Raw genomic sequence first — 17,034 nt, 5'->3', positions numbered from 1 at the left:
CACCACAACATCTCCGTTCAGCTGGGCAGGACCACCCCGAGGGCGCGTGCTCAGGTGAGTTACAGCACGAGGAGAAAGGGGAGAGGGAGAGAGAAAGAGAGAGAGAGAGAGAGAGAGAGAGACAGAGAAAGAGGGGAGGGAGGTCAGGAGGATGACCGACTGACCGAAAAAATAGTCCCAGATCTGAGTCCAAATACAATAATTCTACTGCTGCTATCACTACAGTCACTACTACTGGTAATAATACTAAATATAAACTATAATAACAGAACACAATAATAATAAAGGAAGCAACACATCAGCTGTTCTTCGATACCAATGCTGGTCACACACACACACACACACACACACAAAACCGATTTGAAAAGGAAAAAGGTCTCGTGCTGCTGTCGGCTCTTCCCAAAGGCAACACTTAGAGTAAGACCCCCTCCCCATCACAAAATAAATAAATATATAAATAATGTGCATCAAAAGCTCTTTTCCATTGATGAGTAAAAATAACTAAAAGAGGAAATAAATCAGCACATAAATCAGCTGTCGTCGATTTAATTTAGCACATCTGCACATGAAAAAGCAAGCAATTTAAATCCAGAAAAATATAAATATAACTGATTCGTTTTTAATTAAGCTATTGTGTTTTAATTAAGAGATTCCGCTGTGATTACACCGAGTGAATCTCTCATGAAATATGTGTGCACGGACGTGATTGTTGCATTTTGAAATCCGCACACAACGCGGCGTGAAAAGCGCCTGAAAATAATATTAATGAAAATTCATCTCAATACATGTGAGGCATGCAGACAGCATCGAAAACAGCCCCCGTTTCCAAAAGAAATTCCTCATCGAAACGGCGTAAATTCATCACAAGCTCGCCATAGAAACCAACGAAAGTCCAGTTTTATTCCGTGGAAAATTGTCGAAATTACCTTCATAATATTTCAAAGCAAACTTACATTTCCGTTGAAAATCCGTACATTATTTTTGCATAACGACTTAGCCGATGTGAATAAAAAAAAATAATGATAATAATAACACGAAGAAACAGAGCAGAAGACCTTGTGAAAACACAAACGGGTCAAAAAGGAAAATGTCCACAAAAAGCGCAGAAAATGTTGAAAGAAGCGCTTGGTTCCTTATTAAGGCGAAGATACAATATTTATTCCTTGTCTCCTGGGATGCTCCGCTCCGTCTATTGTCCTCCCATTCCTCAGTGCTGATGCTTAATTTTCAAAACTTCTATATTACCAAGGGACCTACGACATCAGCCGAGAAATACCCTGCAAGTACAAAATCCGTGAGCCAGCCCCGTCCGTGCAGAGGGGAGACGCTCGCGTTCCGCCAGCTTTCTGCCGTTAACGAGAGCGCGCGAGCGGGGACTTTTCCTTTTCTTTCGCTTTTTGAGGATTTTAACGCAATTTTTATTATTGTTATTCGACCGGGCCAGAGATCGGAGAAAAAACACACACACGCACAGAGAGGAGAAACAAAACAAAACAAAAGAAAAAAAACAAAAACGGGTTACTTTGGAGAAAGCACAATGTCAGCGACCTTCCCCGGACTTGTCCACGACGCAGAGGTAGGCTACTTTGTTTACTTAACACCCTGTTTTTTAAACTGGTGAAATTATACACAAGGTGCGGAAGAACAAATGCTTGCTTTAAGCTGAGTTACGGAGGCATTTCGAGGCAGCATCTCAACAAGTCTCTAGCTGGATTATTGTAGTCTGCTGTGGGTCGCATGGATTAAAAAAAATAAATAAGATGTACGGAGGGGAGCTACGAGTCGTGCGTCTCAGCGCGGCTGCCGGTAAAAACGGGGCTTTTTATTCGTGTGTGGAAGCAAACGAGGCTCGTGTGTGAGCCGGTAACAGTGTGATTAGAACATGTTAGGGCGGAACACTCCGCTGTGCCTCACTCTGCTTACCTCCCATCCACAACGAGCGAGAGAGCTGGGACAGTAAATTTGCCAGCAGCTCGGTAATAATAATAATATATAACAGCACGCCTCTTAAAACGCTGCGAGGAGAGTGACAGGCACGCCAAAGGGAGGGAAAAAATACCGATGGCTCCTGTTGCCGTGCGTTCGTTCCCCTCCCGGGCGTGTGGAAATGACATCTCCTTCAGGTGGTTTAAAGTGGAGGGGGGAAAAAAGGCTTTGAGTGTGTGAGCTGTGTTTTTGAGTGTGTTTGGGAGGCAGAGAGAGGAGACACCGGCTGATGCTAAATGACACGGCTCATATATTTCCCCGTCTCTTTATTATCTTGCAGATACGTCACGACGGATCAAACAGCTACCGGCTCATGCAGCTCGGCTGCCTGGAGTCTGTGGCCAACTCCTCGGTCGCCTACTCCTCCTCCTCCCCGCTCACCTACCCGGCGCCGGCGGGGACGGAGTTCGCCTCGCCCTATTTCTCGGCCAACCACCAGTACACGCCCCTCCACCACCAGTCCTTCCACTACGAGTTCCAGCACTCCCACCCGGCCGTGGCCCCGGAGGCCTACGGGCTGAACTCGCTGCACTCGGGCCAGTACTACCAGCAGATCCACCACGGTGAGCCCGCAGACTTCATCAACCTGCACAACGCGCGCTCGGCCCTGAAGTCCTCGTGCCTGGACGAGCAGCAGCGGCGCGAGCTCGGCTGCCTCGACGCTTACCGGCGCCATGATCTGTCGCTGATGACGTCACACGGCTCGCAGGCCTACGGCGTCGGTATGCACCACCCGGACCAGAGGCTGCTGCCCGGCGCCGGCCTGGGTCTCCCTACGTCCGCGTCAGACGACCTACAGGTAGCGGAGGCCTCCATCACTCTTTCCCAGCTAATTCACAATCTCACCTCACCTCAAGGCCTACAAGATCCAGCACCTCACTGCCTCCCCCCACTTTTTACCTTTACCTCGGCTTCTCAACTCTGGTTTATTAGCACAGCTCGTTAAAGATAGGATAACAGAGCCGTGCTACTGCCGCCACAGTGCCCAGCATCCCTGCCCCACTGGCCTACTCCGCTCCCCACTCCCCTCCCTCCCCATCTATTGTACCAGCAACGCAGCAATTCCAAAATATTGAACAGAAAGACAGCGCCAGATGTCTGTATGTCTGCCTGTCTGCTTCATCTGTCTGTTGTCTGTGACACTGACAGGGCTGTGTTACATTTGGCCTGTAGGTTACCCCCAGCCACTCACTCCGTCCCACCATGGAGTAAATAATATTGGAGATCATCTTGAGATAATTTCCTGGCCAAACCAAACGTGACTGTACACAGCAGGCTGAGTAAATGTCAAGTCCACACGGCGCTGTGGCCCTGAAAGGCAGGCCTGCTTCTTAAAGGTTAATTGACTGGCAGTCTATACAATCCCATTGTGAAATCCGCCCTTTATTTTTCCACAACCACACGTGACCCATATTTTACATAATTCTTTTCGGTGTAAAGAAATGGTCGAGATGAAAAAGGATTCGCACGGCTCTTGTGTGTGTGTGTGTGTGTGTGTGTGTGTGTGTGTCCGGCTGTCTGTTGAGGCAAAGAAAAGCCGCTGGTTGCTCTATTCTCCGGTTAAGGGCGGATTAACGGATCGGGGTTCAGGGCACAATGCGCAGCCCGAGCGCCATAAAGCACCGTAGTTTATCCAATTACGGACTTAACGTCAATCAACTTTGTTGCTTATGCAGCGACATCTGAGCTGGTTAAACACGTCTCCAGTCAGTTAAAGACGGCGACACATAATTTCAGTCACGTTAACGATTTACCAACTGCACTCAAGTTCATCTCGATGGAGAGTCGCTTTTATCGACATTTTTGGAAGACATTTCGCCACACACACACACACACACACGCTGACATTATGTACTAATGTTGCTGCTAAATAGGCTCCCTACAACAATAGTATCTAAGATAAGATAAGATAAAATAAGATAATCCTTTATTAGTCCCATAACTGGGGAATTAGGATACAAAGGTCTGTTAAATTATTTTTAGTGACGATAGATAATTAAATATGAGGAGTATTTCCGATTTGCTTATGGTTTAAAACCCGTAATTTAGTTTTCCTTTAATGAATTAATTTGGTTTTATTTTAGGGTGTGGCAGTATGGGCTGAGGATGATGACGCGTATCACCTTTAAATCAAAAAGAATTGTCCATAAATATTGTGTTAAACGAATTTAGGGAATTATAATTGTGCCTGAAATATTTTTTGTATTATTATTTTTAAATGTTTATCTCTGCTCAGTAATTGAAAAGAATTTTTTACAATTATTATTAGACAGAAACATAATAATCATGAGATAATATGCGAGTGTTATTCCTGAATTGCATTAGTCTAAAATGAATGGCGTGAGTGAGTCACGTTGCCTTTATTTTATTTTATTTATTTTTTAAACCCATAGGCTCATAGCTGGTTATTGTTGGAGCAAATGCTATATTTATCAAAAGCTGTTGGCGCATATAAAAAGCTCAGGTTTGACCTTTCATTGGGGGAAAAGAAAGAAACGGCTCGTGAACCTGGGCTCGCGCGAGGCGGACGCATGAACGGAACAGATGTGCCCATGGCCTCGTGCAGCCCCGGTCGCATCTTTGAGCGCCTTAAAGAGATTTTCATGGCGAACAAAAGCGGCTGCCACACCTTTCTCCCGTCACTAAGCTAATTCATGCAAGACCTCTGCGTTTTGTATATTGATTTTATAATCACTTTAGCTTCGCAGTAGAAGAAAAGAAACAGAGCGGGAGCTGGTTAAAGAAAGAGCTACAACAAGCTCCCCTTTTCAGGTTTATTTTAATCAGGAGGGGGTTTCTGCGTGGGCCTGGCCTCGAGGCTCGCAGGGGGGATTAAGTGTTTTCTGAATTAAAAAAAAAAAAGAAAAAAAAAGAAAAGCGCGTGTTCTCCTTCCTTGATGACATTGTTGATAGCACGCGAGTGTGATGTGGACCAAAATGGCGGCGGTAGCAGGCCTGTGTGCCGCTGTCTGCGTGTGCCCCCCTCCCCTCTGTACGCTACAGATGATCCCCAACAGGTTGGCGGCTGCAGCGGACTCTGGACAAACTTGTGCTCATCTCTCAGTCTGGATGGGTTGTGCTGTCCTCCGCGCTTATAGCCCGCAGCCTTTCAAATTAAGCTCGTTTCTGTTGAGCCGTGAGCTGCATCCTTTATTTTAATCTGCCCTCAGTTTTACTCAAAGACCCCCGAGTGACGTACACTTTCTAACAAAGAAAAAAGGCTTCCACCACCAGAAAACTGTTTAAAGAAGGTCGCAACGGGGCCAGTTTTTATTATTATTATTATTACTATTATTATTTAAGGAAGCTATAAGCTGGACTGTGTGAGCTATAAAGTGACAAACTTGACTGTATTGTAAAGGATGTGTGTGCGGTGGTTCCTAACCTGTGGGTCGGGACCCTTCAGAGGGGTCGCACGATACACAGATAATGTTTTTAAAAACAGAATGTTTCTATGTATTTAAGACTTTTTATAACATTTTTGTTGCGAAATGATGAGTTTAATCCCCTCAGGCTCCTGTAAAATATTCAAATTAAACAACCTGAGAGGAGAAAATCATTCAGCATCAGAAACATTTAATAAGGTGACGCTGTAGCTGCTGTTAGAATTCTCTTTTTGCGGTTAGTTTTCTTTATTCTGACATAAACATCGGGGTCCTACTCTCACTGTGAGATTTCCCTCTGTAAGATGACTGTTTTGGTTTTCTGTGTGTGGTGGTCCAAGAAAAATCATTACGTTTGCTCTTCGAGTCTGGCAGCTGTGTCAAAACATCTGGGCGAAGTGATTTCACCTCCCTGCTCGTCCTAATGATGAGTTGCGTGTCTCCGCAGGGCTCCGTGGAGGCGCAGTGTGGACTCGTGCTGAACGGCCAGGGGGGCGTCATCCGGAGAGGTAAGGGCCCCCCGCCCCGTTTATTCTCTCTTCTCCTGGTTGTTGTTACCGGGACTTTCACGACACCACACGACACGACACGACACGACAGCGAGCAGTCAGACAAACAAGGCGGAACACTCATGTCGTGTGTCGGCTGTCAACATGTTACAGCGGGAACGGCCCCATTTTCTCGCCTGTTTAAGCGCTAACACACTGCAGACGGCGCTTCCCATTTCCTGTCACCACACACCCACGTCCCTTTTTTAAAACCAGTCCCCATTAAAGATTTCCTTTTTTATATAAATATGTAAAAAAAAAAGATGAGAGTAAAATGTCAACAAACTCACGGGTCGTTGAGGTGTGATCGCACGGGCTCACCGCAGCTCGCGCTCACGCGTTATAGCGCGTCACGCAGCAGTTTAACGCTTCCTTTTGATGTCAAACCTGTGGGCTGCACTTTACGCAGACTGGCTCTCCTTTGTTTTCATGAAATAAACAAGCGATTTTAATGCAATATTCATTGTTTATTTTAGGATCATTAATTCGTCGTATACATCAAACCGTTGCTGTTAATCATCTTATCTTCTCTAAATCAAAAGAAAAGGAAGCCACGGAGAGCCTTGCTGCTACTCAGTGATTGGAGCTCAGAAACTCATGTTTGTAGCCACACTTTAAACTGTTGCGGAAATCATTTTTAACGTCACAGCAGGCTTAATTTAACAAACTAAAAACGTATAAATTAAGGTGTAGGTCGTGAATTACGATTGCAGATTAATAAATTAAATCCATTTCTATTAATTGATAATAACAGAAAATAACGTTGAAGAAAATTAGGGACAACCTGGGATATTAATTTTATTTAGCTGCCCTGAGTGCTGCCACGCATTTGACTGACTCTGGGCCAATTCACGTTGTTTTTATTTTTATTTTCCGTATTTACTGTGGGCTGTGATGTAATAGTTTTGGAGTGCAGTTGTATGCTCAGCATCATTAACCCTTGATTTTAAAGGCTGGGTGGTGAAGGCGGCTCAGGCTGACTCTTCAGGGGTCGGGGGTTTACGTGGATGTGGACTCGGCCTGCACCAACACACCTCAGACCAGCCAATTTCCTCACGAGTCTCGCGGATCTGCTTGTGGTCCATATCAAAGCCCGCTGCTGTTCTTTGTTTTTTCTTTTTTTAATAATATTTTGAATCTATTTATTTATTTATTTTTAAAGTCGGGACTATGTGTAGTTTTCCATACAGAGAGGAAGGCTGGGTCTCGGGTTTAATTTTTCATCAGCTCTGCCTAGGTGTTGGGGCTTTTCTCTCGGATTGACGCGGGAATCCCTTCGCTATCACTTTCGGTTAATGGTGCGCCGTATTTGGCCCTGAGCTCAGCCGCTGCAACCATCACAACCAATAATCTTTGCTTTACCTCCCGCTCCCGTATCGATAGCTTCTCTCGCCTCGGGCGGACGCTTTGATATGCTAATGTCGAGCGGGGCCCCGGATTCAGCCGAGATCATATTAATGTTGTTCTTTCTGACTGCGGCTTTGGCGGCATGAATATTCACATAACCTTTTTCAAAAGAAAACCACTCAAGAAACGCGGATCCTACTTAGGAGGAGTCGTCTGTGTTTTTAATCACCCTGCTATCCCTTTTCCAGTTCAGCTCTAACAGCAGCCCCGCACATCAAGCTGATCTGTCAGGCGCGCGCCCCCGCCACCACAGCCCGTGCACGTGCCTCTCTCTTTTCTGTCAAGACATTGGAGTTTTTTTTTTCCTTTCTTTCTTTTTCTGAGCTATAAACATTGTTGTTAAAATATGAGGAGAATGACATTTGGCCCGTGTCTCTTTTTCTTTAATTTTCGTGGCAAACTCGTAAAAGGCGCTTGATTCCGCGTGTGATCCCGCCCGCCGCTCGCGCCGCAGCCCGAGGCTACTCTCCGTTACTTAAATACCGTTATCGCCTCTGGGCCCGCGCGCTCCACTGACTGCACTACCGGCAATAGCTCTTTTCGATTGCCCTTGGCAACGTAAAATACAAACTACTTTGAATCAAAACATTTTTAGGGGAATTAATATGATGTGAACCCGCGGCTTTCAGAGGCGCGCGCCCCTGTCAGAGCGCGTGAGTCTGACAGACAGGTCTGCCCGGTTTGTGTCACATGCAGACAACAGACGAGCCTGACTCCACACGCGCACAAACACACACACACATACAGGAGTGTGAGCTTAACCAATAATATCCATTACTTCCCTCGACCTGCAAGCGTCCATTTTTGACAGCCTGAGTGAAACACAAGTTACAGCCTGACACAAAGCCTGGCCCGCTTTCGTTTCCGCACCGCTATGACGTCACAGCTGCGCTGTGGGCACGAGCCGCTGTACAGGTGCTGAAATGCAAGGTGGGAGCTGCTGTCCGTGGTGCTGAACCCGGATGAGACACGCTGTTGTGTTTTTGAAGCTGCACGTCGAAATTGCAATCCTGCGACCAGAAACACGATACGAAACGGGCAGATTTCTGCTGATTGTGAATCACAGATCCTTAGAGCAAAAAAAAAAATAAACAACAACAAAAACAACAAACATAAAAAAGTTGGTCATATTTAAGGCTTAGCTGGTGGTCAAATTGTCCACGTTGCCCCGAAAAGTTGTGACATGTGCGGTCTGCAGTTTTGTTTTTCTCGGCCTAAATGTCATCCTTTTCTTCATTCCATCATATCCAGCACGGCTTAATAACAAAGCGACACACCCTGCTGTTAGATTTGATAACGAGGCAGATGAATAATAGAATATAGCCTACAGTACATCAGACAGAAACCTTGCGTTTCAGCTGCTTGGGACGTTAGTTCAAGTGAAAGTTTAATAATAATAGGCCTACTCAGAGCAGTCGATATATTCCTGGAGGACCCGGCAACACTGATTCAGATGCAATTAATAATGTGAAAGAGCCTTCACCAACACCAGCCACACTCATTTATTCACACATCCAGGAGCCTCAAGTCCACAATCAAACCAACTTGGTGGTTGGTGGAAGGTGATTAAAGGAAGGTTTTGTTTTCCCCTCGTGGGATTACAGCAGACTTTCTTTACACACAGGCAAATATTGAGCTGAAACAGAAATATAAATATATGCACATAAAAAAAAATCTAAATGTAATATTTAACTAGTAAAAAAGGAGTCTGATGAAGTGATGGGTGAAGCACATTGATCTTGAAAGCACTGATTGAAGATACTCAATCCTATGGACTGAGCGTGCATTTAATATCCAGTCTTTTTCTTGATTAAAATCATATTGAAATATGTATAAAATTTGCTTCTATACTGTGAGGACTATAAGGATGATAAAGCCGGTGAAGCTGCAAGACTTTGTAGCCCAATTTTCAATTTTTGGTGACCTTGAATTTCATTCTTTGATGGGTTAATGAAATTCTACTACATTTTGAGATCATTCAAAATATACTGGATTATCTAGAAATGTGTCAACAAAAGCAGAAAGCAGGATTTTTTTTTTGTAATTCATGGAAAGGTGATATTTTGGAGATGTGTGGTTTTCAGGTTTTGGATTGCGACAAAAAAATGAAGGTGGTTAATATAAAAATACCAAGTTTGGTCAATGATTTGATGTCACAAAAGGCTTAGTGGTGAGCGTTTTTCCCGTATGAGACGAGGAATTTTCCATTCCTGCTCTCTCACTGCGCTGACACGTACGTACATCTTTGCACCTGGAGACTTCCTGTTTGCTCCGCTCACAGGTGTGTTTATAACTCGTATGACAAGCAGGGGGACCTCATGAAGGGTTTGCACACAGCTAAGGCCTCCCTGTGAAAACTGAAGTGAAAAACAGTGCCAAGGATTACATTTATAACGATTATATTTTTCCATTCTAAAAGTAAAGGCAAAGCTCCTTGCAGCTCTTGCAGTAGAAAAACACAAAATCCTCTCATAACTTGCAGTCTTTGTTGCAACATGAGGAATTGCATGCAGTGTGCATTGAGCAACATCCATTATTACAATTTATATCTTTCTGCAGCTATAGTTATATTGGTTGGCGATAACTGCTGCTTATGGCTGTATATTATATGCACACAAAGGTCTGTGTGCTTTGTGCCCTGGGAGTGCAGCACTGTGGTGTAAATGCAAATATGATGGAAGTGAACATCCAGAACACCTCACATGTTTTAACATACTTCAAAATCAGGATTATGAAATAAGTTCACAGTTTCCTTAAAATATTCTTACATAGCTTGTATCTACAGAGGAGCTCTGCCAAATAATCTGTGCACTGCTAAGATCAGCACACAGTAAAATGTGCCAAAAGTCAGGCCAGTATTTGTATGGAAGCCATTATTAGACCCTACAAGCATAGATAAACAAATCAGACAAAGAAATTGTTGGATGGAGAAGTAATTTCCACATCATGTGTTCACTCCTGCGTCTGGTACTGCAGCTGTAAGAGCCAGTTACCCAGCACATCTCCATGTCAGTGACCAAGAAGTGGATATTTACTGTTAGGACCAATATCCCATCTAAAAACTCAACGGATTATCAGAAAAAAGCTGCAGAACTGCCGAGATGTTTTTTGTTTTTGTTTTATAAGGCAGTGAAAATCAAAATGGGCTGGAAGCGTAATTTGTGTTGGGTCTAGAGGCGTCAGGGGCAGAAATGTGGACTGTGTGTGACAACAGAAGGTAGTTTGTTAGTCTTTACTGAAGAACAGTTTTGACAGCTGGATTATGCAGCACCAGTCTTTTCTGCAGGAAGTAGATGATCACCTTTCCACCACTTAAATGACTTTTTACAGCCTGCTTCTGGCCACTGGAGTCATGGAGCTGTGCTAACATACACTGCTGTGTGCCGTGCAGACACACAACCTTACTCAGTGTCTCAACTAGTGGCGAGCGAGCAGCGGACGCCGTTCAACGCTGTAACAAGTGTGCTGTGTTTGTGTGCAGGGGGGACCTGCGTGGTGAATCCTACAGACTTGTTCTGCTCTGTACCGGGCCGACTGTCGCTGCTCAGCTCCACCTCCAAATACAAAGTCACTATCGCCGAGGTGAAAAGAAGACTGTCCCCACCAGAGTGCCTCAACGCTTCCCTACTGGGCGGCATACTGCGCAGGTCAGCACAAACACACACTGGATGGTAACCTGACTTGGCTCCCTTGCAGTTTCACAGTGAACTGAGAGAGCATCCTCAACTTCAAGACAAATGAAACAAGAGATTTTTTTATCCCCAGTAACCGTCATCATATTGGCACCGTGGCTCCATGTAGAATCATTTCATCTTTTGAAAAAAGTCCACCTCGCATCAACGGGAGTCACGGGAAAAAAAAGTGTGTCAGATTAACAATGAAAGGATGGGGAGAAAAGTGTACAATTACAGTGAAACACATCCTCATAAATCAACAAACTGCACACAAAGTCATGACAAATGTAACACAGTGAGACAGAGATGTAGATTTTCAAAATGTTTGCTATTTTGTCCACCTCCCGAGTGTATCCTATAATCAAATAATAGGGAGGCAAAGAGGCAAGCGTGATAGAGAGAAAACAGTGTTTTCAAAGCGTAAATCTGAGCGCTGCCTGAGTCTGCGTAGCCCCTCGGATGAAACAGAGGATATACAGCAGCGTCCACAAAGCCCATTGCAGGCAAACGAGGGGCCGGGGCTGCACGCGCCGCCATGCCCGGGGAGCCAGAGGGAGGCGAGACCAGGCCAAAGCATGCTAGGATCACAGGAACCAGAGGAAAGCAAGGGTTGCCAGCCCTGTATTATTGATGAGGTGGAGAGAAAGGGAAGGGGGGAAGACAGGAGAGAGAGAGAGAGAGCAGAGAGAATATGGCTGGTCCTACAACACGAGCCATCCGCAAAGTAAAAACAAAACACAAGTGGTGTAAATAGAAAAGATGGGCCTCATCCTACGAGTTGGAATATGTGCAAAAAGAAATAATCAGATGAGGACCTGAACCGTTATTGTGCCACAGGAAGCAGTCACTTCAGTGCACAAATACTGAGCGAAACCATGGAGGCACATCTGCATGTTTGTGACAGAAAAACAGAAAACCTTGAGTAATTTAGATTCAAACATCCCAAAAGGATCTTAAAGTTTTATCAGATGGGAAGTGATCAGATATGTTTTTTTAAATTTTCTTGTAAAAGATGACAAAAAAATGACAGGGAGGATCGTTCCTCTGCTTTCCAAAATAGAACTTTTCACTTTGGGTGTAGAAAGAGACAAATGACAAATGAGGAAACTCAAGGGGACACGTCAGCAGATCTGCGTGGAAAGAAAGCATATTTAACATAATGAGCTGACACCTTTTAATTTCATACTCTTTGATTTTATGCTTTTGTCAAATCAAAGCAAATCTATATTCTTCCATCCCTACTTACTTAATTAAACACAAATTGAATTTCTGTGAAAAATGATCAGATGGTCGCTGATGAAGATGTGATCCAGATATTCAGTCTTTTCATGCCTCACGGTGCGATGACGCGAAGTATATGATGTTGAAGTGGTTTTACTTGTCCGCAGAGCAAAGTCTAAGAACGGAGGCCGGTGCCTTCGTGAGAAATTAGATCGTCTAGGCCTCAACCTGCCGGCGGGACGGCGGAAAGCTGCCAACGTCACACTGCTCACCTCCCTGGTGGAAGGTAAAGAGACTTTTGTCCTCACTGCTCCCCAAAAACATCCTCAAAGTTTAAGTACCTCCAGATAGATTCATTTCATAGCTCAGTTGTCATCTTTAAGCCTTACAGTGCTTGTGTTAATCTTTCTTTGTCCCGGTTTTGTGCCCAGGTGAGGCGCTCCACCTGGCGCGGGACTTTGGCTACACCTGCGAGACGGAGTTTCCCAGCAAGGCAGTGGGGGAGCACTTGGCGAGGCAGCACAGCGAGCCGAAAGAAACCAGCGCACGCAAGAAAATGGTTCTGGCCACAAAGTGAGGATACACTCACGCACACACAAGACCACACCAAAAACCACTTAGAGCTTAAATGTTTTTTTTGTAACTCTCAGCAAGACTTGACGTGTTTTATTCTGAAATTCTCCTGAAGTCAGTGGGGTTTTTATATAAATATCTGTGCCATGAAAAGGTCCAGATTTAAGTTGGAGTATGTCTGCAGGTCTATAGGTGTTAGGTAAACATTACGATCGATTTCAGAGTTGCAACAGGGCCGAGGGAAATTGATCATTTGAAAGCCCAACATGAGCTTGGCCCAACATGTTCAAGAACAAGAAGGCCAGTGGGTGAATTAGGTATGTGAGAGTCAAGGAAAGGTGACCCTTTACAAAAGACTTCAGGAAGGTTCGGTTAACAGGAAGAACAGTACATGTAAAGTCCACACACAATGGGGGAGAGTCCAAACCACACACACTTGCAACAAGAACCTGCTGTGTTTGAATTTTAGGATGTGGACAATATGATCAGGCTCTCAGGGGCTTGTGTCTGTCCAACAGTATGGGCTGCATGTTGTAGACTAAATGATTACTCTGACTATTGGACACTCAGTACTGAATGTGTTGGAAGAGAGTGGGGTCTGTCTAAACTGATTGCAACCCTGAATAAAAAAAATAAATAAACGTCAGCCACGGACAAATACTGCAAACTAACTCTGACTTTACATTTGCAGAATTTTTGCTATCATGTTGTCAAAGTGTTTTGCTTGTTTTTTTTGCCTTCCTCCTCCCTCCTTCAGTTGTATCCTGGGTGGAATTAGCGTGAGGGTTGGTCTAGAATTATGAGGATGGGTGTAAGAAATGAAAAAAAAATAAAGATAGAGAGAAGAAGACACAAACTGCGACGGGTGTGTTGGAGACAGATGGTAAACCCTCGTTCCCTCCCTCCCTCTGTTTGTCAGGCAAATCTGTAAGGAGTTCCAGGACTTATTGAGCCAAGATCGTTCCCCCCTGGGCTCCTCCAGACCCACCCCCATCCTGGACCTGGACATCCAGAGACACCTCACACACTTCAGGTAACACCACCTCGGCCTTTACACATGGACTTAAATGGACGTTTCTGTAAGAGCGTCCCAAAGCTGGAGCCTCTTTAAACGTTAACTGGGTGGAGACGGTTTTCTCGCAGAGCTCGGCTGCTGTCCCTTTTTGGCTCTGACCGCTTTGCCATTTTCAGAAAGATGCAGCTGTGCAGTTTGTTGTTTGGCATGAACGACAGAGGAGGAGGGAACAGCGGCTTGTTAGCAGAAATGTCACATCTATGGCGTCATCCTTAGCAGAATGTACACAGTTTCAGCAAACTTCCAAAGGGAGAGTTGCACTGTGGAACGCCGGGCAGAGAAAGGAGATAAAGACAGTCGTGACAGAGTGAACAGCTGCATCATCAGCATCGTTTAACCCTGCAGGAACCTGCCTGACGATCTCACAGGGTCGACAAACCGTCGTCACACTGAGAAATCAGTTTATCTTTTACTCACTCGCATATCCTCTTTATGTTATCCTGCAGTCTTGTGGTTCTTCCACTGGCTTTAATAATCGCCACGACTCTGACGTGTTATTTTTGGATAAACTAGAGACATTTTGTTTCAGGAAAGTCAAATAAAAACACAGTTGCTTGTGATAGTTGATTGATATTGATGGGATTTTGGAGGACTGAATATTTGTATCAAGGCTGCCACTAAACATTATTTGTACTGATGAGTGTTTGCTTGATTTCGTTTAGTATCCTTAAAACTTTGTGATAGAAAATGGTTAAAATGCTCATCTGAATGTGTGAAGGTCCTTCAAATGTCCCAAACATAAAAATATTCAGTTTACTATCATATTAGACAAAGAAAAGCAGAAAATCCTCACAGCTAAGAGGGTAAAAAGGGGAATCTTTGGTATCTTTGCTTGAAAAATGCTGATCAGCTAATCAGTGAAGCGACTAATTGATTCGGCTGTAATCTGCAGGTAATATGTTCAAACCTGACAATATTCAGGCCTGGATTTTGCTAAAACTATCGTAGTATTCAACGTTTTCCCATAAACTGTTGTAGAAACAGGGAGGAAACAGCATTTAGAACATCACAGGAGATTAAAACTCTGCTCTTACTGGTGTAAGCTCGACTAAAGAAACTCTTTTAGGAGGATTAGAAGCTCCATAATGCAGAGGGAAGGAAGTTTCTCTGCGGGTGTACAAACGGAGGAGAGGAGAGAAGAAGAAATGTGCAGTGTGCCTCACAATCCCTAACTGTACCACTGATTTCTGTCTTCTCTCTGCACCTGAATGAAACCAAGGTTTGTCAGTGTTGTCACGGTTTTTCCCCGTCTCCTTCCCCGGCAGTCTGATCACTCACGGATTTGGCACGCCGGCGGTCTGCGCGGCTCTCAGCACCTTCCAGACGGTCCTGAGCGAGATGCTCAACTACCTGGACAAAAACTCAAGCGGGAAAACGAGCGGACCCACCGACCAACAGATCAACAACAGCTCAGAAAAGACGCAGCTCCGGAAAACAGCCGAGCCCCAGAGCAAAGACGGGAAAACAGAAAAGACTGAGTAGCCCCCCACCCACCTGGTCCCCGTGCCTTGGAGCGCTGCATTTAGGAGTGTGTGTGTGTGTGTGTGTGTGTGTGTGTGTGCTCAGAAGGGGTTTGTTAACTCCCACACATCACTGTGTCTTCTTTGGGACAGTCTGTATTTATTGTCCTTTATTTATATTATGTTGAAAATGTAACACTAACCTGAACTGCCCCAAACAAGACTCACTGATGTGTGAGTGAAACCAACACATCCTGTTAAGCTGTGCGTGCGTGCGTGTGTGTGTGTGTGTGTGTGTGTGTGTGTGAGATGACAAGGAGGAGTCTCGCCATGGAGACGGCTGTGACTCATCCAAGACTTTTATTTTTATTTATTAATTATGAAAACAGGACGTAAACATGGACATGCTGATATCACAATTTTCCAGGCCAACAACATTACACATGCACACACACACACACGCGCGCACACACACACACACACACATATATACATTAAGGGTTTGGGGCAGTTTGATGCTAATGCAGCTGATTCAGGTGTAGATTTTCTGTGAGAATACAAAAGCTGAAACACTTTCTTGACACCTGAAGGTTTAATCTGCTTTGCATCATGCTTCAATTCCCAATCGACTGCAATGAAACAACTTCACTTTCCGAACATTTTCAGCAGATTAAATTGAATTAAATGTCCCCAAAACGCCACTTGAACCCCCACCAAGCAGACTTTTCACGCCGTACAATCAGTGCCATGGAAACCAGCGTGTTTACCACGTGGGCGGCAGAGAAAAAGGGACTGTTTCTGCATGTGAGACTGACACCACTGCCTGGGGTGGGCTTACACACTGTGGTGTGACTGTGAGTGTGTGTGTGTGTGTGTGTGTGTGAGAGAGAGAGAGAGAGAGAGAGATCAAGATGGAGAGAGAGAGAGAGAGAGAGAAGGGTCCAACTCAGCCATTTTGTAAAAGGTGACTTTGCAGTTGCCATCGTTACTCTTCCCTGTGCATGTCTGTCTTTGTACACTCCCCAGATCGCAAGTTTAGCCGACACAAGCTCTCTGACTCGCTCATGAACATTTGTAAAGATATATATAAATATTTAAATTACTTTTCTTGTAGGCTTTCAACGATATATATGTTAAATCCCTACCTTCTAAAATGCCGGTGTTCAATAAAGACAGTTGCTACGTGTTCTACTATTTTCTCTGGTTTTGACAATGCTCCATGTGCACACACACACACACACACACACACACAATACGTATAAACATGTACTAATACAGAAGAAGGCAAAAGAGCAAGCAGAGACTAAAGAGAGGATCAAAGCCAGCGAGGGTGAATTATCCATATGAGTTCACAGTGTTAAAATTATAACAAGTCAGAGTTCCTCTTCTAATGTTGTGAAAAAAGACGATACCTACAGAAAAGTTCAAAAGCCTCCTTTGTGTGAACGAGCATGTGTGTTTTCTTTCAGTTTGTGTGACTTCTGTCAGGCTTCTCTGCTTATTTATATTTCAAAAAAAAAAAAAGAGAGAGAGAGAGAAAATGTGATGATAAAACGGAGTGAGGAGCAGCTGCCTGCTGGCGTCTCCATCCGCACTCTGTAGGCTCCGTTTGCACGTTAACATTACAGTCATTTAAAAGGAGGTCACGTTCACTGCATCACACAACAGTACATAATCAGACAGGATGCATTTACAGCGATGCCTGCG

At 44.5% G+C, this 17,034-nt stretch overlaps 1 protein-coding gene and 1 long non-coding RNA gene across 4 annotated transcripts in view; one reads left to right on the top strand and one right to left on the bottom strand.

Annotated features, from left to right (window-relative positions):
* LOC124050115 overlaps window positions 1–17,034 on the bottom strand; it is a 150,126-nt gene that overhangs the window by 81,497 nt on the left and 51,595 nt on the right. The window contains exon 5 of one of the 3 annotated variants that reach the window (XR_006841554.1): window positions 10,763–11,617. The exons of 1 other annotated variant lie outside the window; for it this stretch is intronic. This is a non-coding gene — a long non-coding RNA (uncharacterized LOC124050115). Of the gene's footprint in view, window positions 1–10,762; window positions 11,618–12,268; window positions 12,496–17,034 lie in introns of those variants that run through there. One more of the 3 variants, XR_006841559.1, reaches the window with a different exon arrangement.
* On the top strand, window positions 2,202–15,422 carry tfap2d (transcription factor AP-2 delta (activating enhancer binding protein 2 delta)). Its single transcript, XM_046372274.1, has 7 exons — window positions 2,202–2,785; window positions 5,818–5,878; window positions 10,806–10,971; window positions 12,387–12,505; window positions 12,651–12,792; window positions 13,712–13,825; window positions 15,133–15,422. Exons 1-7 carry the CDS (start codon window positions 2,216–2,218, stop codon window positions 15,347–15,349), a joined length of 1,389 nt encoding a protein of 462 aa, XP_046228230.1. The 5' UTR covers window positions 2,202–2,215; the 3' UTR covers window positions 15,350–15,422.

Source organism: Scatophagus argus, chromosome 19, assembly GCF_020382885.2.
Source record: "Scatophagus argus isolate fScaArg1 chromosome 19, fScaArg1.pri, whole genome shotgun sequence".
Lineage (NCBI taxonomy): Eukaryota > Metazoa > Chordata > Actinopteri > Scatophagidae > Scatophagus > Scatophagus argus.
The sequence above is the reverse complement of the archived record's forward strand: the minus strand, read 5'-3'. Positions and strand labels throughout refer to the sequence as shown.